Consider the following 24,008-nt stretch of genomic DNA (forward strand, 5'->3'; position numbering starts at 1 on the left):
GTATTTTTCAGTCAAAGCAGAAAGCTGTAGGCTATGGTGGCTTTTCACATGAATAATGGCTAAATTGACAGGTGGACTAAGTCGACAGGTTAGCCAGGCTACATAGGTTCTTCTCTCAGGTGTTCCCGCCAAAATAGCCTGAGGTGATTTCATCATCATTCTGACCATCCCATTGGTCGGGGGGCTGTGACTAGTTGAGGACTTCAGCGGGAGTTGGGAGGAAACGGGAGGTGGCTGCAGTGTTCCAAACAATTTGGAAGGGAGTGACACAGGAGGGTGCATTTGGGTATATATAGCACCGTTTGTGCAACTTTCCTGACAATCTCCCTGGACAAGGAAGAGAAGGGAGCATTTCCAAGTGCGGAGGAAGACCGGCTGTGTACCGAAGCTATGGCCATGGCTCTCAACTTACTTTTCTTTGTATTGAGCACATCAGTGATTATACAAACCGCGACATCGCGCACCTTCAAATCGTAAGTACGCTACAACACATTTGATGTAGAAAGCAGTAGATTAAACACACAATCAGCTATTTGTATTTACATGTCTGGCTGGATGCAACAGACTTCAAATGTAGGAATTAATTATACCCCGAATTCTGCACGCTATGCAGGTGTAGAATAGCCCACCTGAACAATATAATTATTTTAGTTATAATCATATTAAATATAATACAATATTTTATAAGCTCACTGCACTGATAACTGAAAAGACGCTTGCAATTGTCTCTATTTGTGAATAATAATACAAAAGAGTGGTAAGGCCACAGGACATCACTGTTATACATGCAGTATCTCTATCTCTCTGCATGTGAGGCTTTTCATTTGTTATGAGACATGCTGGCAAATAGAACTATAGATTTTTGGTATTCAGACCCCTTGACTTTTAACAAATGTTAAGTTACAGCCTTATTCTAAAATTGAGTTAATAAAAAAAATATCAAGCTAGACACAGTACCCCCCATAATGACACAGCAAAACCTGTTTTTAAAAAATATATATTTTATTTTTAATGTTTGCAAATGTATTAAAAAGAGAACGCTCACATGTTACATACAGTTGAAGTTTAGTCATTGACTTGGTTTTTCAACCACTCCACATATTTCTTGTTAACAAACTATAGTTTTGGCAAGTTGGTTAGGACATCTACTTTGTGCATGACACAAGTCATTTTTCCAACAATTGTTTACAGACATTATTTCACTTTTAAATCACCATATCACAATTCCAGTGGGTCAGACGTTTACATACACTTAGTTGACTGTGCCTTTAAACAGGTTGGAAAATTCCAGAAAATGATGTCATGGCTTTAGATGCTTCTGATAGGCTAATTGACATAATTTGAGTCAATTGGAGGTTGTGGCAAAATGGCTTAAGGACAACAAAGTCAAGGTATTGGAGTGGCCATCACAAAGCTCTGACCTCAATCCTATAGAAAATGTGTCAGCGTAACTGGGAAAAGCATGTGCGAGCAAGGAGGCCTACGAACCTGACTCAGTTACACCAGCCTCTGTCAGGAGGAATGGGCCAAAATTCACCCAACTTATTGTGGAAGGCGACCTAAAACATTTGCCCAAGTTAAACAATTTGATGGCAGTGCTACCAAATACTAATTGAGTGGATTTCAACTTGTGATCCACTGGGAATGTGATGAAAGAAATAAAAGCTGAAATAACTGTTTCTCTCTCTACTATTATTCTGACATTTCACATTCTCTTAAAATAGTGGTGATCTTAACTGACCTAAGACAGGGACTTTTTACTAGGATTAAATGTCAGGAATTGTGAAACTGAGTTTAAAAGTATTTGTCTAAGGTGTATGTCATCTTCTGACTTCAACTGTAAGTATTCAGACTCAGTACTTTGTTGAAGCACCTTTGGCAGTGATTACAGCCTCGTGTCTTCTTGGGTATGACGCTACAATCTTGGCACACCTGTATTTGGGGAGTTTCTCCCATTCTCTGCAGATCCTCTCAAGCTCTTTCAGGTTGGATGGGGAGCATCTCTTCACAGCTATTTTCAGGTCTCTCCTCTGATCATCGATCGGGTTCAAGTCAGGGCTCTGGCTGGGCCACTAAACTGTTCCCCGGTAGGCCGTCATTGTAAATAAGAATTTGTTCTTAACTGACTTGCCTAGTTAAATAAATTAATAAATGACTCGCAATTGAGCTCAAGTGCATCCTGTTTCCATTGATCATCCTTGAGTTGTTTCTACAACTTGATTGGAGTCTACTACCTGTGGTAAATTCAATTAGATTGAGGGAAAACATTTTATTTAAGCCATTTTAGAGTAAGTCCAACGTAAAGAAATGTGGACAAAGTCAAGGGGTCTGAATACGAATGCACTGTATTGGTCTGATTTCCCTCTGTTTAATCATCCCCAAGACATGGTTGACAGTCCATCAAAACAACTCATTGGTATCCATTCCTACACTCTCCAAAACACAATCAATTGGACTCTGAGTGGGGCACATAGCCAGAGACAATTAAGGTCACTTTGTCCCCAACTTTAAAAAGTCAGTAGACTACAAAGGAACTAAAGAGCTGTTTGAGTACACTGCCACTTATTAAGTATTATTACCACAGCTGCATTCATGCTGACTCATTCCCCTTTTAGGATTTACCTGGTGACGGTCAGCTCGGAGCTGGTAGGAGGGACCACAGAGAAACTTTGTGCTCAGGTCCACCAAGCCACAGAGCCTCTGTCGTTGAAGGTGTCGCTGGAGCTGGAGGGTGGCAGCAGCACCATTCTACTGGAGGAAGACGTAACACAGGACTTCTATCGCTGCATCTCCTTCCAGGTCAGCTGCAACTGGGCTGCGTTCAGCATGCTACAACGTTGTGGAATGCTCTGATATAAATATTTCATGTAGAACCAACATGCCTCTCTGACATGTAAAGTATCAAGCCAGCTCTATGTATGACATTTCTAACTGCAAAGTTCCACAACGATTTGATGCGCTATAGATCAGGATCTTCTATAATACTATGGAAACTAGTACTGGTCATTCTCTACCGTAGACTCAAGCTAGCTATGCACATTCATTCAACACTTCATTGTTTTATTCTGAGTAGTCAATCATGTTTTGTGGAATTCAACTTGGATTACAGGCTGGGTGTTGTATGGAAAATGATCCAACCTATGAAAGGCAATAGCAGTTACATTAATCATACTTTGCCATCTACCACTTAACAAAAAGCCCTATGTTCTCAAGCTACTCAGTCAGAGAGCTGTACTTTGGTTAGGAGCTAGAGGATTATAGAAAGTCTAACAAGCTTCCGTTCTTCATATTGTAGGTACCCCCAGTGACGGCTGACAGTGTGGCCACTGTCAATGTCAGCATCAAGGGGAGGAAGGACGAGATGAGTAAAATGACCAAGATCCTTATCAAGCCTAAAAGATTCCTCACCATTTTCCAGACAGACAAACCAGTCTACAAACCTGGACAGACAGGTAGATATCATCATCTTTGATGAACACTGGAATGTTTATGCATACTTTAAAGTATATTTGTGAGGCCATAAGCTTGAGGAAAGGTCATTACTGAAATGGAGGATGGAAATGTTTCTACCGCTTTTCCAGTCAAGTTCCGAATCGTTTCGCTGGATGCCAGTTTCTTGTCATTCAATCAGATGGTAAGTTACTCTTTCAGTGTTGTCTGGGTGAGACACAGACTGTGTGTAGCTGGCTTGGCAAACGTGGTCAGAGTTAATTTGCTCTGTACTGCAACTCTGTAGATAAAGATGCCTGTACTGTAGAAACTGTTTTGGGAAGTGGTGAAATTAATATTTTAATACAATTTTGACACGAGGTCTACTGTAAAAACAATTTTGGGAAATAATAAAGTTTGAAAATGTTTTTTTGGGCCAAATGCACAAATATTTTGTTTCTCTTTTCTAGTATCTAACAGTGGAGCTTCAGGTGAGACTCATTCAAATCCATTGCAACTAAAAACCAAAGCTGTATATAATAATGACATGATCTCCCTTCAAAAATATTACCTGCCAATATGTTCTGTGGCATGAATTTATACAATGCCTGTCTCTATAACAAAATACCTTCCTTCAACCTATTATGAATCTGAATACAGGACCCGAACTCCAACCGCATTGCTCAGTGGTTGAACCAGTCAACAGTGAGTGGAATTCTGGACCTGTCCCACCCCATGTCCGCAGAGGCAACGCAAGGAAGTTACATCATCACTGCATGGAATGAGAAGGGAGAGCAATCCTCCCAAAACTTTGACATCAAAGAATATGGTGAGAAAATCTACCGTTTTTACATGGTGTAGTTCAACAGACAATGAGGAAATAATATTGATATGCATTTTTTACAGTTTTACCCAAATATGAGGTCAAAGTCTATCTACCCCAAACAATCACTATTCTGGACAAACGAGCAACGCTGAGAGTTTGTGGCAAGTAAGTGCATAAGATGTAAACTGGGAAACTGTATGGACAGAGAATTAAGCCTTCATTTGTGTATTGCATAGACTGTACTTTATAGATACTTGCTTATGTTCAAAGCTGTTTCTACTATTTTGGAACAGTTAATTGTCTTCTGGTGACTTTATTTCTAGATACACTTATGGAAAACCAGTGGTGGGGTCTGTCACTGCGACGGTTTGCAGAATTGCTGTTCAATATCACTGGTTATATGATTCTAGTAATATCTGCGAGGTGTATGTTATCAAAGTAAGTGTTTTTATTGTTATGCCAAATTCTTTGACGAAGAACACTCACTGTTGAGGTTTTTGTAGCTGAGCTAAGCTGACCTACAACTGTACTCATTCACCCTAGACTGACAAAACTGGTTGTGCAACCCAAATGATCGACTTGACCCGGTTCCGTCTACGGGAATCTTTTGGGGACTTCGAAGTGGAGACTGAGATGGAGGAATATGGAACTGGTAGGAGAGAACCTTATCTTGAACGTAGAGGTGTTTACATGCTGAACTGTTAACCTCTGACCATTGCCTGTGTTCTCTCCAGGGGTCATCCTTAAAGGTAGTGGCAAGGCAAGCTTCACCAATGTCATCATAACGGTCAGTTTTGAGGATGTGCCCCAAGCATATAAACCAGGAATTGCGTATGAGGGGAAGGTGAGGACAAACTATGTTAACAAATGTTTTTTTTAACACTGCAGAGAAATGTCTTTGAATGAAGTTGTGCTGAATGTTAACATATCATTTGGAGCATCTAAACCATGCTTTTCATATCTTGTATGCAATGGGAGTGTACATTTAGTATATTGGATGTCTGCAGTCATCCTCTCCTGTGTTTTCAGATCAAGGTGACCGGTCCAGACTCTACTCCCGTTCCCAATGAGCCTGTGTATCTCTTCCTACAAAACGGTGGCCAATCTGAGAACTGGACTCTCACCACAGACAGCAAGGGCATTGCTTCTTTCTCTCTAGACACTTCTCTATGGACTTCTGATTCTGTCTCTCTGTCGGTCAGTGGTCACTCGCTCATGGGTTCCCCTATTAAATATTTAATGGTATTGTTTACTGTAAATATTCAGTTTGTTCTGAGTGAGATCATTCATTTCTCCTGGTGTATTCTCCAAGGTTACTACAACTTCTTATTTTTCATACATTTTTTGTGTTTCTTGAACCAGGCTCGTTATCAAAAGGTTATGGAGGATTATCTGTACGAACAGGGTGTGCGTAGTCCTCTATATACATCTGCTTACCATTTCGCGTGGAAATTTTATTCCAAGAGCAAGAGCTTTGTGAAGATAATGCAGGGCGAAGGGAAGTTCTCCTGTGAGAAGGACGGTATTGTTCTTGCTCGCTACATCATCCACGGGGTGGAGCTGAAAAGGGGACAGACGACCCTGGACTTTTTCTATCTGGTAAGGTTAAAGGGATGTTTCACTCAAAATAATTTGTCCAATTCCACAAGATTTGGGGTATTTGATTGTGTTGTAAGAAAATATTTTTAGAATGGTTTGGGAAAACCATACAGTACTTGACTTCCAGTTGAATATTTCATCATGGGTGATGCACAGTACTATATTTGCTAGCAGATCTCCAGGTTTTGGCCAGGAACTTTTCTCTGGTTATTAATGTTGACGCTGCCACCTGGCTGTCTCTTATGTCCCAGGTTATATCTAGAGGCAGCATTCAGCAGCACGGCCGTCTTCCTGTGATCATTAAAGAAAGAAAAGGTAAATAAAGTGGTCTTGGATTCTCCCGAATGCTAGCTGGAATTTTAGGAACACCACTTGATTAGAGAACATTCCTCCTGGGAAAAGGCCTAATGGCATTAAACTGGCATGGGATAAAAAGCTGTCACGACAGGATTCAATCATCCAGATTACATCTTCAAAACAAGCTGTTACTGCAGAGTATATTTCATAGACTAGTCACTGAACACTATGTCCGTATTGGTGGCTTATGGTGAGCTAATGTCCATCTCTTATTTCAGTTAACCAAGGGGAGCTGATGCTCTCGCTGCAGCGGATGCCTGAGCTGACCCCTTTTGCCCAGGTGGTGGTGTACACCGTGTTGCCTAATGGGGAGGCAGTAGCAGATAGCCAAGACTTCCCCATTCAACTCTGCCTAAAAAACAAGGTAGGCAACTAGGTGTCTTTCGCCAGCTATGTGATATGTCAAAATGTAATATCGGGGCTACATGCACTACGATCAATTTCCAAAATGACTTTGCATCAGACTATGATATGAAATCCTTCAACTGCACCTTTTGGATCATCATAAATCCGTTGGGTGTGTTTCTGTCTAGATGTGGTCAGCGGTCAGTTGTTGCGTGCTCAGTGGTGGTGTTGATGAGTCAGTGGTTGTGGTCACCCTCAGAGCAATGGCTCAGTTTGGGCTGCTCCATAATGACAGCTGTTAGTAGACCTCAGCATAAAAAGTGTGTTGAATATCTAAGCTGAGGCTTTTGTGGCGCAAGCCCCACAGATACACTTACTCATGATATGCTTCTGCCAGGTAAGCCTACTTTGCAGTCAACAATTGAGTTTTTGGGGGGGGAAATATTTCTGCCAACCCACAAGCTGGTTATCACATCAACTGGTTACACACTGAGTGATAGGCAAACATGCACACCGCACAGACCGACTGGGGTAATATTCATGGTATGAATTGGCAGACATTGTTAGGTTTGGCTTTTTATGCCAATAGTGGCTAACCGGGGCTGGGATGTCAATGTTGCGTTGCTTTCATAGTAGCTGAGAGCTTACGGTGTTTGCTGTGGAACACGTGAGAATTGCATGTACTTTCAGAATTGTTTGGCGAGCTACTCCTAGGTGGGCTGCGACCTACTGGTAGCTTGTGGTCGACCTGTTGGAGACCCCTGCTCTACACAGTACTAGCATTATTATATTGTGCGCTCTGTACTTGAAATGAACCAATGCGTTGGACATGTATGCTAGTATAGATATATTTAAACATAGCTGTGATGTCTCCCGCTTTTCTCCTCTCCAGGTGTCCCTGAAGTTCTCGTCCCTCCAGGAGTTGCCAGGGGAGAAGACCTCTCTGAGCCTCCAGGCCCACCCAGGGTCTCTGTGTTCTCTCAGGGCCATCGACCAGAGTGTGCTGCTGCTGCAGCCTGAACAGGAGCTCAGCCTGGACTCTGTACGTTCTCCATGGCCCGCGTCCCAAATGGCTCCCTATGTAGTGCACTACTTTTAACCAGGGCCTCATTGGGGTCTGATCAAAAATAGTGCACTACATAGGGTGCCATTTGGGACAGGACACAGCCCATCACATTCACTTACTAACCATTGACTCACCACACTAAGCTGAAGCCTAACCATGATCACACATCTCCTTTGGCATTATTTTTGTGCACCTGTGTTTTTCAAGATGGGATTTGGCTCACTTTCAGCTTCCTCTAACCATATATTAACCGCTGTCTGATACTTAAAGTTTAGAAGTTTTTACTTGTGGGACTATTTTGTTGGTTCTGTTGTGCCACTAACTCGAGTGCAGATCAAGTATTGTCTATATGCATTTAACCTAGGTGTTATCCAATGCACTGACCCTATAACCTCTGACCACGCTCTGACTGTCAAGATGCTGCGGCTTTTAAAGTCAGTATTACTAGAGGTGTATATTACTTCTCCGCAGGTCTTCAGTCAGCTGCCTGTTCAGAAGTTGTCTGGATATTCATACAGAGTAGAAGACCCCTACCCATGCCTTCGATATCCTCCAAGATTTGAAGAGATGATCCTTCCACCCGAACCAAAACCGGTCGAGGAGTTGGTAGTACCTGATTGGGGGAAACGCTCATTCTGGTTTGGCCCCAGCAACGACAAAAACGATGTCTACAGCATCTTTAAAGTATGAGACTCAAATAAGTTTGTCTGTTTGGAATATGGAAAATGTATATGTAAGAATCTTTGTAAAGTAGACACTGAATTAATTAAAACAGAATGCTGTCTCTGAAGTGAGTTTTCAGAAATCAGTAAAAAGATGCGTTTTAAATTGATTCAACCAATACCCCAAACTGAAATCCAGGTATGATATGACCTTTACACGCTGACACTGTTCTATTGCTTGTACTTTTCATTTTAGGAAGTTGGAATCAAGATCCTGACCAACTCTGACGTGAAAAAACCTTACAACTGTAACACATACTTTCCAATGAAACAAAATGGTATGATGGAAGGTATAGTCATTGAATGGTCACCATATACTGTTTACTCACTGTGAATGATCATACTGTGTTCTCAACATGGCTCATCTTAATATTTTTTTATTTTCCAAATTATATTCTGTCTATACACACCATTTATATTCCCACTCTAATATCTACTTGGATTGTTTGTTCTTAATCCTTTATTTGTATTGTTGGAGCTAGTAACGCCAGCATTTCGCTGCACCTGCCATAACGCCTGCAAATCTGTATGTGACCAATAAACTTTGATTTGATATGCTAATGAAGGATTTGTTTCTATTTACAGTTCGTCCCATGAACATGATGCCTAAAGAGGAGAGCGCACCAACCCCTGGAGCCTCTGACAAGCCTAAAGAGACCGTCCGCACGTACTTCCCTGAGACCTGGATCTGGGACCTGGTTCCTGTGGGGTAAGCATTGTGACAGACGCCATATTTGTAGTCCACCACGCATCCCTTTCCATGGGGTTCTGGGCTGACAATGCCTACTAATATGGCAATACTGAAACCACAGGCATGTCTTTGTCCTAGGGGTCGATTTAAAAAAATAATAATAAATCACCTAGTCCGCTATTGAATTGACCATAAATCATGTGCTTTAATGTATTTCGTTTTTATTGCACCCTTTTCACCACTACCAGACATACAGGAAAAGTGAATGTTGAGAAGACTGTCCCAGACACCATCACTGAGTGGGCTGCAGGGGCGTTCTGTACTTCCCCAGTGGGTTTTGGCCTGGCTCCCAACACTGGCCTCACTGCCTTCCAACCCTTCTTTGTGAGCCTGACGCTGCCCTACTCTGTCATCCGGGGGGAGGTGTTCACACTCAAGGCCACAGTGTTCAACTACCTCTCCAAGTGTATCATGGTAAGTCCCCCCCAGTGTTGTCTCTTTCTTTACCTCTCCAGTCCCACTTCATTTGGGTAGACCAGGGGTAGGCAACGCGATTCAGCTGCAGGCCAATTTGTGTTGGAGCAAATGGTCGGGGGGGGGGGGCAGATAATTTAACAGCATTGACTCCGGGATGCTGGCCTTCTAGGCAGAGTTCCTCTGTCCAGTGTCTGTTCTTTTGCCCATCTTAATCTGTTATTTTTATTGGCCAGTCTGAGATATGGCTTTTTCTTTGCACCTCTGCCTAGAAGGCCAGCATCCCGGAGTCACCTCTTCACTGTTGACGTTAAGACTGGTGTTTTGCGGATTCTATTTAATTAAGCTGCCAGTTGAGGACTTGTGAGGTGTCTATTTCTCAAACTCGACACACTAATGTACTTGTACTCTTGCTTAGTTGTGCACCGGGGCCTCCCACTCCTTTCTATTCTGGTTAGAGCTAGTTTGCGCTGTTCTGTGAAGGGAGTAGTACACTGCGTTTGTTTGTATGAGATCTTCAGTTTCTTGGCAATTTCTCGCATTGAATAGACTGACGAGTTTCAGAACGAAGTTCTTTGTTTCTGCCTGTAATCAAACCCACAAATGCTGATTCTAAAGAAGGCCAGATTTATTGCCAGTTTTATCAGCACAACAGTTATCAGCTGTGCTAACATAATTGCAAAAGGGTTTTCTAATGATCAATTAGCCTTTTAAAGTGAAACTTGGATTAGGTAACACAACGTGCTATTGGAACACAGGAGTGATGGTTGCTGATAATGGGCTTACGTAGATATTCTGTAAAAAATCAGCCGTTTCCAGCTAGACATTAACAATGTCTATACTGTATTGCTGATCAATTTGATATTTTAATGGACAAAATGCGCTCTTTCAAAAACAAGGACATTGGAAAGTTTCTTCCGTGTGCAGTTGCAAAAACCATCAAGCACTATGATAACTGGCTCTCATGAGGACCGCCACAGGAAAGGAAGACCCAGACTTACCTCTGCTGCAGAAGATGTATTAGTTATCAGCCTCAGGAATTGCAGGCCAAATAAAGCTTCAGAGTTCAAGTAAGACACATCACCTGTTCAGAGGAGACTGCGTGAATCAGGCCTTCATGGTTGAATTGCTGCAAAGAAACCACTACTAAAGGACACCAATAAGAAGAGACTTGGCCAAGAAAAACAAGCAATGTGCATTAGACCAGTGAATCTATCCTTTGGTCTGAGTCGAAATTTGAGATGTTTGGTTCCAACCGCCGTGTCTTTGTGAGACGCAGAGTAGGTGAACGGATCTCCGCATGTGTGGTTCCTACCGTGAAGTGTGGGGGTGCTTTGCTGGTGACACTGATTTATTTAGAATTGAAGGCACACTTAACCAGCATGGCTACCACAGCATTCTGCAGCAATACGCCATCCCATCTGGTTTGCACTTAGTGGGAGGATGATTTGTTTTTCAACCGGACAATGACTCAACACACCTCCAGGCTGTGTAAGGGCTATTTGACCAAGAAGGAGAGTGATGGTGCTGCGTCAGATGACCTGACCTCAACCCAATTGAGATGGTTTGGAATGAGTTGGACCGCAGAGTGAAGGAAAAGCAGCCAACTAGTGCTCAGCATATGTGGGAACCCTTCAAGACTGTTGGAAAAGCATTACTCATGAAGCTGGTTGAGCGAATGCCAAGAGTGTGCAAAGCTGTCATCAAGGCAAAGGGTGGTTACTTTGAAGAATCTAAATATATTTTAACACGTTATTTCATAGTTGTCACTATTGTAGAAAATAGAAAGAAACCCATGGCTTTTATTTTTGCTAATCTTTGGGGAACAATCTAGACGCTCTGACGTTTTTGAGAAATCTAGTAAAGAGTTGCAATTGACCCATGTGTTTCTCCTAGGTGAAGGTGACTCTAGCTGAGTCGAACCAGTTCACAGCCAGGCCATGTGACGGCTGCCAGTACACCCTGTGTCTGTGTGCTGAAGAGAGCAGGACCTTCAAGTGGATCCTCACCCCAACTGCTTTAGGTGAGCCATGCAGTACTCTGTCAATCTCTCACAAGGCTCTTGCGGTAGACTCCACATTTACTCCCTAGGCCCTTGCCCCCTAACCCTTTGCTGCTTGCAGATCTGTAAGGTGTTAGAAATATGGTAGAAGCTCCACTACACTGCTTATACCCATCCACACCTTTCAAATATGCAAATAGTGAAGGGTAGGGAGTGATTTGGAAGCAGTGATGCTCCTGTAGTGTATTAAGACAGGTTTGTTGACTTCACACAGCTCTCATTAGACTGACATTTCCGTAAATGAAATGATTTATCTGATACACAAATTCCTCGAATATATATGACATGCTCAAAGATCTACCTCAGCCACTGATAACCCCTATCAGAGAAATGGAGGGAGGGACCAAGGAGGAGAGAGGAAACGAGGGATGGCACAAAGGAGGGAACAGTTGAGCCAGGGTACATGAGTGACAGAGGCTGGAGGTGGAGTGGGTAAAAGGAAGCAAGCTGATGGAAGGGCAGGTTGATGGGTGACTGGTATAGACTAGAATGTTAATGTTTCCCTGGACTGAACTATAGGGGAGGTGCGCGTGAAAGTGAGCGCCGAGGCGTTGACAACTAAGAAGTTCTGCGGCAACGAGGTGGCCACGGTGCCAGAGAAAGGACGCATTGACACCGTTGTGCAAACACTGCTGGTAGAGGTGAGTGTCTGTCCTGTATAGCAAGTCCACTGTTTTTCTCCCACATTTAATTAGAGAGCTGGGTTTTCAGTAACACTAGGTCAAGGGTGAATACAGTAGAATCTATATCCCCTGCTATTGTATGTTGCATATTTTGATGAGAGGAGACCAACATGGTTTGGTGTTTCAAGCCCAAATGCAGTTAGACTCCAGCCCATGCCTAATAAATTGAAAGTAAGTGTGTGTGTGTGTGTGTGTGTGTGTATATATATTTTTAATAAAGAATTACATCTGGGAATTACTTGGTGCATATCTTTTATATTCATTTTAGATTTAGCTGTATAGCTGGACCTACACAACAGATGGTCTGGGATGTAGACTTATCTTAACATTGGTCTACGTTTCAGGTTTTAAATGTTTGATTTTGGAGTGAAATGTACCTTTAAGTGGTTACCATATAAATTCTATGGTAGAATTAACTTGAGTTGTCGTCATTACTGTTTTTAAAAATGTATGTTGGTGCTGTTACACTTTCCCTCTCAGGCCGAGGGAACCCAGGAGACGGTCAGCCACAATGCTCTGCTCTGCCCTGCAGGTAATCTACTGACGTCTATCAGTCATACTTTCTCATAATTAAGTTGAAGTGCATTTGTTTTGGTTTAGATGACAGATACTTTTTAATTGGTTATCAAGTCACTCTCTGGTTTCTGTCTCGCGTCACCAGAGGGCCCGGTGGAGAAGGACATCTCTCTGAAGCTGCCTGAGGTGTTTGTGGAGGGCTCTGCCAAGGCCTCCCTCTCAGTACTGGGTGAGAATTATCCATCTGTTTTGCTGAGTTCACACCTACTCATTTTTTTAAAAGTCTTATAACATTTTCAGGATATGTTTTCCATTTTGGTGCAGATGAAATGTAGGCAAGAATTTTTCATCCCTCTATATGTGGATATTCCACCTGCAGATCTATGATTGCCTTAAGGTTATGGGTGAAGATCAGGATAAGCATTGGTTATTTTTAGGGTTAAGGTAAGAAACGGGGCTCTGCTGGTCGAATATCCACTGCGATTGTCTCAATGGTTGGTCTCGTTCACCAGGCGACCTGATGGGTCGGGCCATGAAGAACCTGGACAGCCTGTTGCAGATGCCTTATGGCTGTGGAGAGCAGAACATGGTGCTGTTTGCTCCCAATATCTACATCCTCAACTACCTGCAAAGCACCAGGCAGCTCACCATGGAGATCCAGACCAGGGCCACAGGCTTCCTAGACAGTGGTGAGTGAGCTGGGTCCAGTTCATTAAGGCACAACATGTTGCAATTATTATCAGACATGTTCAGTTACAGCCTGCACTCCCCGTTTTACTCAATAAAAAGGTTAGTCTCCCTACTGGACATAACCCTGGTGAAATCGACCGCTATCTATTCTGAAGACTATTGCTTAACTTAATGCATAGAATGGGATATGACAAGAGAATTTGCAGTAAGCCTTGTACTTTTTAAATAATGAGCTGTGATTGAACAGGACTCTGCAAAGATCAACACTGTCTGACAGTTTGTGCTGTCTGATCCTGTGTGCATCTCTCCTCTGACTAGCAACAACCTGTTGTGTATATATTTGGCACTGAACCAGTTAACGTCACCTTCCACATACAGTACAAGTCCCTAGAAGGAGAGTCTTTCTTCATTTGGCCATTTGTGTTGCAGGCTACCAGAGGGAGCTCAACTACAAGCATGACGATGGCTCCTACAGTGCCTTTGGGAAGAGCGATGATTCTGGAAACACGTGGTCCGTTCAATTGAAGTCCACACAGTCATAATACCTTCTCTTAGATTATTCCTCAATTTACCTTTTTTTTAAGTCATGAAAATCACATTAGATTATAGGGGGTCGCAGCATGTAATCGAGGTAGGAATGTGACGGTCTCAAATCCATACTAGTATGTGCTATGGCAAATATAGTTGGCTTCAGCACATACAGTATGGCTACTGTTATCTAGAGTCTATGATCTGTAGTTTAGGCAAGGCTCACCACATCTAGTCTGTAACTCCAGTGACATCTGACCTGTGTCCTCTCAGGCTCACCTCCTTTGTGATGAAGTCCTTTGGAGGGGCCAAGCCCTACATCTTTGTGGACCCCGCCCACATTGCCCAGGCCAAGGCCTGGTTGGCCAGTCACCAGCAGACGGATGGCTGCATCGCGTCAGTGGGGAAACTCTTCCATAACGGCATGAAGGTAAAGGAGTCAGAGCTCAGTGGGTAATAAGAGGATGAGTATCCTACTGCTGCCACCAAATGTGCAAAGGTAACGTTAAGGGCAGAGATTCAGCAGGAGGTTCTGGTGCAAGTTTCCCGTTCTATTTGGAGTGCAATGGTGGAGTCTGCATAAAATCCTAGATGACTAACAAACAAAAGACTTAGTCTAACATCAAGTATGAGTACTTTACATACCTCATATTGCACTGACTTGTAGGAAAATGTACTGTTAGGAGGACCTTAGGACCCCACGTGTGCCCCGACGGAGCACATACTGAGCACAACAAGAATCCCAAGCATGTTTTTGCCAGTCCTGATTACACACCACCTCCCTAAAGGGACCTCAGTCTGACTAGTCCCGACAGCTTTTATGCATCTCCTAAACAGTACTCTTAGTTATTTCCCCCCAGTTCTTTATCTTTGTGCACCATTATCATGTGAATGTTGTTTTAAACACTGCAATGTTTTTACCTGATATCAGTGTGACTTTGAAACTCTGTAACACCTTGGAGTACTGTATGATGTTGGATGACGTTTACTGGCATCCTTTGTTGTCATAGGGAGGGGTCGGGGATGAAGTGTCGCTCACTGCCTACATCACCGCTGCACTGCTGGAGCTGGATGGCAACACTTCTGTGAGTTATCACCTCTTTCCATATCCAAGTATTTTTAAAATGTTATTGATAAACAAGGTCACATTTGGTGATTTTATCAAAACGTGAACGTCCCTAGTGGATATTTCTGCTTAGCCGTCGAACTACAACACAATTCTAAATAAGACGATGTCACCCACAGAACGCCTCACTTGCCATGTATTCTAATAAACAGCATCCCAATATACAGTTCCTTCTGGGAAACTATTCAGACCCCTTGACATTTTCAACATTTTGTTATGTTACAGCCTTATTCTAAAATGGATTAATAAAATGTTAAAAATCCTCAGTGATCTACACACCATAATGACAAAGCGAAAACAGGTTTTTAGGAATGTTTGCAAATGTATTGAATAAAAAACAGATTCCTTATGTAAGTATTCAGATCTTCTGCAATGAGACTTGAAATTGAGCTCAGGTGCATCCTGTTTCCATTGATCATCCTTGAGGTGTTTATACAACTTAATTGGAGTCCACTTGATTGGACTTGATTTGGAAAGGCGCACACCTGTGTGTGTGTGTGTGTGTGTGTGTATATATATATATATGGTCCCACAGTTGACAGTGCATGCCAGAGCAAAAGCCAAGAACCCTACGGTCAGTTCTGTAGTTCCTGTGGTGATGGGAGAACCTTCCAGAAGGACAACCATCTCTGCAGCACTCCACCAATCAGGTCTTTATGGTAGAGTGCCAGACGGAAGCCACTCAGTAAAAGGCACATGACAGCCCACTTAGGGTTTGCCAAAAGGCACCTAAAGACTCTCAGACCATGAGAAACAAGATTCTCTGGTGTGATGAAACCAAGCTTGAACTCTTTTGCCTGAATGTCAATGGCCACATCTGGAGGGAACCTGGCAACATCCCTACAGTAAAGCATGGTGGTGGCAGCATGCTATGGGGGTGTTTTTCAGTAGCAGGGACTGGGAGACTAGTCAGGATCAAGGCAAAGATGAACGGAGCAAAGTACAGCGATCCTTGATGAGAACCTGCTCAGGACCTGAGACTGTTTTGCCTCTGGAGAGACCTGAAAATAGCTGTGCAGCATCACTCCCCATCCAACCTGACAGAGGTTGAGAGGAATGGGAGAAAATGCATTATTTTTATATGCATGTGTTTGTCCAACTCTTCTCAATCTCTCACTGTACACAGTATATACACTAGTTAATTTATTTATATTGCTAACGTTATTCGGTACTCGTATTAAAGGTCTGGGTTGTATTCATTAGGGAGCGCAATGGAAAACCCATGAACATTTTGCAACTGAAAATGTGCATGTTTCTTATTGGTCCAGATAATCCCTCCCAGTTTCAGTGTTCCTCTGTTTGGTGCATAATAAACACAATGCTCTTGTATGTGGGTGTGTCAGGACCCCATGGTGGAGAAGAGTCTGGTGTGTCTGAAGGCAGCAGTGTCTGACCAGCTGGACAACACCTACACCATGGCCCTGCTGTCCTACACCTTCACCCTGGCCCAAAACCAGGACATGAGGGCCAAGCTCATCACCCACCTGGACAAGATAGCTGCTACCTCAGGTATGTCTTGTCTCTTAGTGAAAATGTCTCTCTACCGTTCTGTCTGACTGCTGGGAAACTGACAATTACCACAGGTGGCAATCGTCACTGGGAGAGAGCAGAGGCTTCTGGGTCGAAGACGGACTCTCTGGAGGTGGAGATGACATCCTATGTGCTGCTGGCGCTGCTTTCCGGTCCCACCATGCCAGGCTTTGGGCTGGACTACTCCACTGGCATCGTCCGCTGGCTAGCCCAGCAGCAGAACCCCTACGGAGGCTTTGCCTCAACACAGGTACTTTATTGGTCTGGTAGACATACATTCATTCACTCTAGCAACTCATCTGCCAATCGCTCCTACTGTTAGTACATGGATCACACCAAATCCTTATTTGTTATATGAAATGTAGTAAATTGGACATTGTACTAAAGCCTTACAATCATTTCATAACACATGGATTTCCTTGACTTGTTGTGCTTCATTTTATTGATTCTCTCCATCATACCCAAGCTATAGTGGATCAGGATTTGTTTTAGCAACAGTACTTCTCTCTTCCCCCGTCACCAGGACACAGTGGTAGCACTGCAGGCCCTGGCCAAGTACGGTGCTGCCACCTTCAGTCCAGAGGGCGCCAGTACAGTCAGTGTGAGCTCGGCCGGAGGCCTGAAGATGGAGTTTACTGTGAATCAGAACAACAGGCTGCTCTATCAGGAGAAGCAGCTGGGGGAGGTTCCTGGGGACTATAACATCAAGGCACAGGGCAAGAGCTGCGTCTTTGTGCAGGTCAGGCTCCAGTTGTTTTTTCCCTTTGCTGCCTCTCAGTACTGCATGTACTGAGTATCTGGTTTGATGTTCAGTAGAGCACACTGTTGCAAAAAAACGAACGTTTCAACCCTAGAATTTCAGCATTAATCGTAATGCATGTGTGCTACTGTACATTGAAATGTGTGTGTGTGTGGTTTGATTTCATGCATCTCAATAGTATCGTCTGTCTTTTCAGATCGCCATGCACTACAATATTCCCCCTCCTCCTGACTTCTCTGCTTTCAACATCTCAACACAGACGCTTGGGAAATGTAACGGCACCAAGAAATCTCTGATAGTGTCTGTGGATGTCAGGTACAGTGGTATTCCTTTTACCCTTGAAATAGCAGCTGAAAACAATGACTGAACCACCAGTGTGTAGATGCATCTTTAAAGCTGCACTATAACTTTTTGGGCGACCTGACCAAATTCACATAGAAATATGAGTTATAGATCTGTCATCCTCATTGACAGCAAGTGTTAGATCTATTTTTATGCTTCCCATTAAGTATAGTTTTTGCAGCTTTTACTTTCGGTTTTGAACAGCAGAAAATAAAAGATTTCCAAGCGGTTTTGATGAGTTTCTTGTTTTGTCACAAACTTAAATTAAGCTAACTAGTAGAATTTTAGCAATCAGGAAATGGCGGAGCGACTTCTGCGTAGTTGCACCTTTTTAAGATAATATCCTCCTTCATCTGACTGTGACTGACAGGTACAATGGTCGGCGAGAGGAGACCAACATGGTGATCATCAATGTCAAGCTTCTCTCCGGCTTTGTCCTGGACAAGTCCTCCCTCAGGCCTGTGAGTCAATAAGAGAACCTCAGTTTAATCAGGGCCAGGAGTTTTACCAGTTTGGGGAACACTCCTGACACTAAGTATAATCCCCTTGAGGATTAATGTATAAAATGATAATGGCATCTGTTCTAATGGTAAGTATTATCGTTTTGTCAATGCCAGTAGTTGTCCTTTGAACGTATCAGTTGTACTGTCTATGACACTATCTTATCCTGTGTTCTGTTTTTCCAGTTGAAAAATGACCCCACTGTCAAACGAGTTGACCTGGAGGAAGGACATGTCGTCATCTACCTAGATGGGGTAGGAACATGAATGTTGCATCTAAACGGGGCTGTCTTTATCAGTTACAGAACCTAGTTGGATGTGGTCTCATTTGCATCTACACACTGGATTTAACTTGAACGGTAACATCAAAGTAAGACTGTAGTGGCTGTTTTATACAGTAACACTATGTGAATCTATAACATTGAACTGCAATGTCAACTGTATTATTCCTTTTCTTCCAGCTCAAGCAGAAGGAAACGAAGACGTACAGCCTGGCCATAGAGGAGGATGTGCCTGTGAGGAATCTGAAACCAGCTGTGGTGAAAGTGTATGACTACTACCAGACAAGTAAGAATTCCATCTAACACACAGTGAAATGTGTAGGGTTGCCAAGAACTTTCAATAAATTCTGTGCTTTTCCCAAAATCCCAACTGGAGGATAAGCAGGATATCCAGAATCCTCCAACCAGGATTTATGGAATACCAGGGTATTTAAGTTTCCTATAATTCTGCAGCCTTAAACGTGACTTCATGCGCAGAAACATTGTGCTCCCCAAGGGTTTATGGAAAAACTGGTACTTTTCTCAAATAGAAAAAGAATAACACTCACAACTACATATTAGACCTTGTGTCAAACTCATTCGAGGGCCGAGTGCGAGTTTTTGGTTGCTTGAATTAAGGTCACTGATTAGTAAGGACCTCCCCTCACCTGGTTGTGTAGGACTTAATTGCGCTGGTTTTCGCCCGTAGGCGACGTTGTTGCCGGTGAGGACCTGCCTTACAACAGGCCTACAAGACCTCAGTCCAGCCTATTGAGGACAGTCTGAGCACTAATGGGAGGGGTTGTGCGTTCCTGGTGTAACTTGGGCAGTTGGTGCCGCCATCCTGTACAGGTGTTACACGTGGTCTGCCACTGCGAGGACTATCAGCTGGCCGCTGCGTCTCACAGTACAGACATTGCAATTTATTGCCTTGGCCACATCTGCAGTCATGCCTCCTTGCAGCATGCCTAAGGCACGTTCACGCAGATGAGCAGGGACCCTGGGCATCTTTCTCTTGGTGTTTTTCAGAGTTGGTAGAAAGGCCTCTTTAGTGTCCTAAGTTGTCATAACTGTGACCTGAATTGCCTACTGTTTAAGTGTATTAACAACCGTTCCACAGGTGCATGTTCAAACCCTTTACAATGTATATCTGAGGGTATTTGGATTTTTACAAATAATCTTTGAAAGACGGGGTCCTGAAAACATGATATATTTTTTCTTTCTCTAATGGAATACCAGTTTCCAAACCACCCCATTCTCTGAAATATTTGCCACTGGCATACCCGTCAAGGTTATGTACAAAGCTCTGGTTCCTTGAAGAAGGAAACAAGCCATCGCCAGTATGGGCCCATTGGTTCACCCCTGCAGTGGGAGTTTAAAGATTGACAGGGAAGTAGTTATCATTAGAAAGGAACTGACCTCTTTTCTGTTCTCAGGTGATGAAGCTGTGAGTGAATACAGCTCCCCATGTGCGGAGAGTGAGTAAGTACATAACAGCCTTTCTATAACCAAACCTACATTTCGCATACTTCAGTTTGTGAAATGAGCTTCACTGACAAATTTAGATGACCATGTATGTTTACTGTTTTCAGAGGGAGTAAAATCCTAGGCAAAGCAGGGAATATTCTATTGATGTTTGTCATTTTCACAGGTGACAGTCAATGACGTGTGAGAGCCAATCACGCTGACTGGACCTGGGCTCAACTAATTGCTTTCCTTTTTAGGAAGTACCATTTAATTTTTTAGGCAGAGCTCGTAGAACCCCTCCATTTATTTGGTGCTTACACATTGACCAACTTGTAATCTGTTTAAGTTGTGTTCACTTACAATGTTAATGTCATTTAATAGATGGGCCTTAAGGTAAAATCGTAACTCTTTGTTACTTTGACTTCTGTTGTAATCCTGCTATTAAAGTGATTGTGAGCTCGTTATGCAAAAAGTTATTAATGTTTCTACTGCAAATTTAAATGTTAATAAAACCAGTCTCCGTAACATCTGTTTTAATAGATATAATCTATACATAACGGTGTGTCAGATGGGAGCATATTGAGTGTGGCATACTGTTAACTGAAGTGTATTCTGACCATTAGACTTCTGTTGAAATGGCTTTTTGTACAATACTGGTTGAATGAGTAAATGACATTTTACAGTAAAACCTTTTTCTAACACTACCTCTGGCCAATGCTGAACATTTGGTTACACCCATTTCAGTGTGGGGCAAATATATTAAGGTATTTTCTGATACTTGAGTGACATGGTTTACAGTACCTCAGGCAGGTTAACCAGAAAAAGATGCAACTCAATTTCACAAACCTAAACAGGTTTACATGTTCAAACACAGCATAGTCTTCTCTAAAGCTATTCAGATGGTGATAATGTAGCATGTCTGAATCCTTTACAATGTCAAGCTACCAGATCATGACGTTCTAAAGCTGAAATGCACCCTGAATCCCTTTGCACTTGATCTGAAAGAATTGGAAAGTAAGCAATAGCATATGGCAACAATTTGACCTGGCGTATCTGAGAGCAATATGGAACTACCACCTGTTTACCTATCCAATCCGCTCAATCTACAGCAGTGCATAGGATATTGAGGGGAGGCTGGTTTTCTTTTTGTAATCCGTGATTGTCTGTAGACCCTGCCACGTGTCTCGTGTTTGAGCCGTTGCATTGCGACTCCACTTTCTCTATACTGACGCTTTGCTTGTTAGATTGCCTTACGGAGGGAATAACTACACTGTTTGTATTCAGTCGCCTTGCCATGATTAAATGCAGTGGTACGTACTTTCAGTTTTGCGCAAAATGCTGCCATCAATCCACGTTTTCTGGTTAGGGAAGGTTTTAATAGTCAGTGGGTACAACGTCTCCTACACGTCCTTAGGAACTCGCTCACCGACTCGGCGTGTACATCAATGTTATTGTCTGAGGCTACCCGGAACATATCCCAGTCCACGTGATCAAAGCAATCTTGAAGCGTGAAATCCAATTGGTCAGACCAGCGTTGGCTATACCTAAGCACGGGCACTTCCTGTTTTAGTTTCTGCCTATAGGAGGGGAGCAACCAAGATGGAGTCATGGTCAGATTTGCTAAAAGGAGGACTGGCGAGGGCCTTGCATGGATCGCGGAAGTTAGAGTAGCAGTGGTCGAGTGTTACTTGCTCGTGTACTGCAATCGATACGCTGATAGAATTTCGGTAGCCTTGTTCTCAGATTAGCTTTGTTAAAATCCCCAGCTACAATAAATGCAGCCTCAGGATATATGGTTTGCATAAAGTCCAGTGAAGTTCCTTGATGGCTGTCTTGGTATCCGCTTGCGGGGGATAAACACGGCTGTGACGATAACCGAGGAGATTTCTCTTGATTGTGAGGAATTCTAGGTCAGGTGAACAAAAGGACTTGAGTTCTTGTATGTTGATACAATTACACTATGAGTTGTTAATCATGAAACGTACACCCCCGCCCATCTTCTTACCATAGACGTTTGTTCCTGTCTGCGCAATGCACTGAAAATCCTGTTGGCTGTACAGACTCTGACATGTCCCCAGCTAGCCATGTCTCTGTGAAACAGTATGTTACAATTCCGGATATCTCTTTGGAAAGCAACTCTTGCCCTAATTTTGTCGACTTTAAACTAGGGACTGGACATTAGCGTGTAATATACTCGGAAGCGGTGGGTGGTGTGCGCGCAGCCGAAGCCTCACTAGAAGACCGCTCCGGCACCCTCTCCTCCGACGGGATTTTGGGTCGGTCTCTGGAATCAGTTCAATTGCCCTGGGAGGTGCAGACAAAGGATCCGCTTTGGGAAAGTCATATTCCTGGTCGTAGTGCTGGTAAATTTTACATTTCGCTGATATCAATAGGTCTTCCCGGCTGTATGTAATAGCATTTAAGAACTTATACCACCTAAAAAAAACAAATACTGCAGTTTCCTAAGGACTTGACTCGACGCTGCCGTCTCTCGGCGCCATCTTGCAAAAAGATTGCTTTAGCTAACAAAGCTTCTGAATCTGGGCACATTTTAGCCAGCTGAAGTAGGTAGCTACTAGTTAGTTGATGCTAGCTAATCCTATATAGTTCACTAACACTGCTTGTTGCATTCGCAAATGTGGGCTAGTTAGGTTAGCTAATTAGCATGCTAACGTTATTCTAGCAAGCTAACAGTAGACTTACCTTAATGTGTTTTTTTTTTTTTAGGATCGACCGTGAGTTCTTGAACGCTGGTATTTTCTGAACTTTTGCTAAACATAAGACATTCCGAGAAAAGAGAACATTTTATTTTAGATACAGCCAAGGGTGTTCGTCCTCATCTGGAGGTGGTGGTGGTGGTGGTAGAGCGATGTCGCACATGATTGTGCGATTTCGGACACGCGTGGGCAAAGTGCTGCTGAGTGGATGACTGTTTTGCAAGTAACAGGCGGATGGGGTTTACATTTTAGGACCCTTGGATTTGCCCACACTGATGAGGATTGGATAAGCTCTGTATGTCGTCACCTGCTGCCTAGCAAAACAAGTTCACCCGTGAGTGTGCCGACTCGCCAATGTTGCTTGCATCTTTTTGCCAACGTGATTTGTTTTTTCTTCCAGCTTCAGATTGATTTTGATTTTGTAGTGAGTAACGAAGGTGTCAGGGGAAATGTATCAGAGTAAGTGTGTGTATATTTTTATGTAGTAAAGTAAGTCGACAAATATAAATAAAGTACAGATACGACTTAAGTACAGTAACAAAGTATTTCTACATCGTTACTTTACACAACTGAGAAGACATAAATTAGTGGAGTATGTTTTTCAGTCGGGTTTTAGAAAAACATAAATTTACTCATGTACAACTCTCTCCAGGATCTTTGATGTTACACTGAGGATAGATACAGGCCTATAATTCCCAGGGCCAGACTTTATCCCTTTCTTATACAGAGGTATAACTTTAGTGTGTTTCATGTCCATGGGAAATATGCCTTGTTCAAGAGAGACAATGTCCTCAACGACAGGGCCCGAGTGGTCACTGAATTGTTTGGTGAGCATGAAAATGATGTAAACCATAGGCCATGGCCGTCTGTCACCATATCTCATCCCAATTGAACACTTAAGGGAGATTTTGGACCAGCGCCTGAGACAGCGTTTTACACCATCAACAAAACACCAAATGATGGAATTTCTCATGGAAGCATGGTGTCACATCCCTCCAATAGAGAGATGTGCCAAGGTGCATTAAAGCTGTTCTGCGTCGTGGGTGGCCCAACGCCCTATTAAGACACTTTATGTTGGTGTTTCCTTTATTTTGTTTCCTGTACATTTCTTGAAGAAAATGTGTGTGCTCTCTAGCTTGTCTTATTAAAGCATACTGAACGAAAATATAAACACAACATGTTTCAGGAGCTGAAATAAAAGATCCCAAAATGTTCCATATGCACAAAAAGCTTATTTCTCTAGTTTTGTTCACATGTGTTTACGTAATGAGCATCCACATCCGGCTTCTTCACCTGCGGGATCGTCTGACCAGCTACC

General features: G+C 42.9%; 1 protein-coding gene across 2 annotated transcripts; it reads left to right on the forward strand.

Moving 5' to 3' along the window:
* The first annotated feature begins 322 nt into the window (after nt 1-322).
* On the forward strand, nt 323-20,675 carry LOC115206202 (alpha-2-macroglobulin). Of its 2 annotated transcripts, none has more exons than XM_029772886.1 (36): nt 323-473; nt 2,616-2,799; nt 3,296-3,452; nt 3,582-3,634; nt 3,900-3,920; nt 4,090-4,258; nt 4,336-4,420; nt 4,579-4,693; nt 4,799-4,907; nt 4,990-5,099; nt 5,285-5,452; nt 5,618-5,854; nt 6,106-6,169; nt 6,430-6,575; nt 7,449-7,598; nt 8,094-8,306; nt 8,541-8,634; nt 8,930-9,053; nt 9,284-9,509; nt 11,406-11,532; nt 12,091-12,212; nt 12,735-12,786; nt 12,916-12,999; nt 13,283-13,459; nt 13,890-13,971; nt 14,262-14,418; nt 14,999-15,073; nt 16,458-16,623; nt 16,698-16,894; nt 17,168-17,383; nt 17,601-17,719; nt 18,117-18,207; nt 18,433-18,501; nt 18,708-18,813; nt 19,943-19,988; nt 20,158-20,675. In XM_029772886.1, exons 1-36 carry the CDS (start codon nt 391-393, stop codon nt 20,159-20,161), a joined length of 4,398 nt encoding a protein of 1,465 aa, XP_029628746.1. In that variant the 5' UTR covers nt 323-390; the 3' UTR covers nt 20,162-20,675. The 2 variants fall into 2 exon arrangements, with proteins under 2 accessions (XP_029628746.1, XP_029628747.1); XM_029772887.1 differs by having other exon boundaries at nt 8,541-8,622.
* The last annotated feature ends 3,333 nt before the right edge of the window (nt 20,676-24,008 follow it).

The sequence above is a fragment of the Salmo trutta genome, chromosome 13 (assembly GCF_901001165.1).
Source record: "Salmo trutta chromosome 13, fSalTru1.1, whole genome shotgun sequence".
NCBI lineage: Eukaryota > Metazoa > Chordata > Actinopteri > Salmoniformes > Salmonidae > Salmo > Salmo trutta.

What these genes read in the sequence shown, in the direction of transcription:
- LOC115206202 (XM_029772886.1), top strand. Translation starts at nt 391, where the DNA reads ATGGCCATGGCTCTCAACTTACTTTTCTTTGTATTGAGCACATCAGTG. An exon ending in TCTTGTCATTCAATCAGATG is followed by an intron (nt 3,635 to 3,899) that starts GTAAGTTACTCT and finishes TCTCTTTTCTAG; the next exon opens with TATCTAACAGTGGAGCTTCA. An exon ending in ATCTAACAGTGGAGCTTCAG is followed by an intron (nt 3,921 to 4,089) that starts GTGAGACTCATT and finishes ATCTGAATACAG; the next exon opens with GACCCGAACTCCAACCGCAT.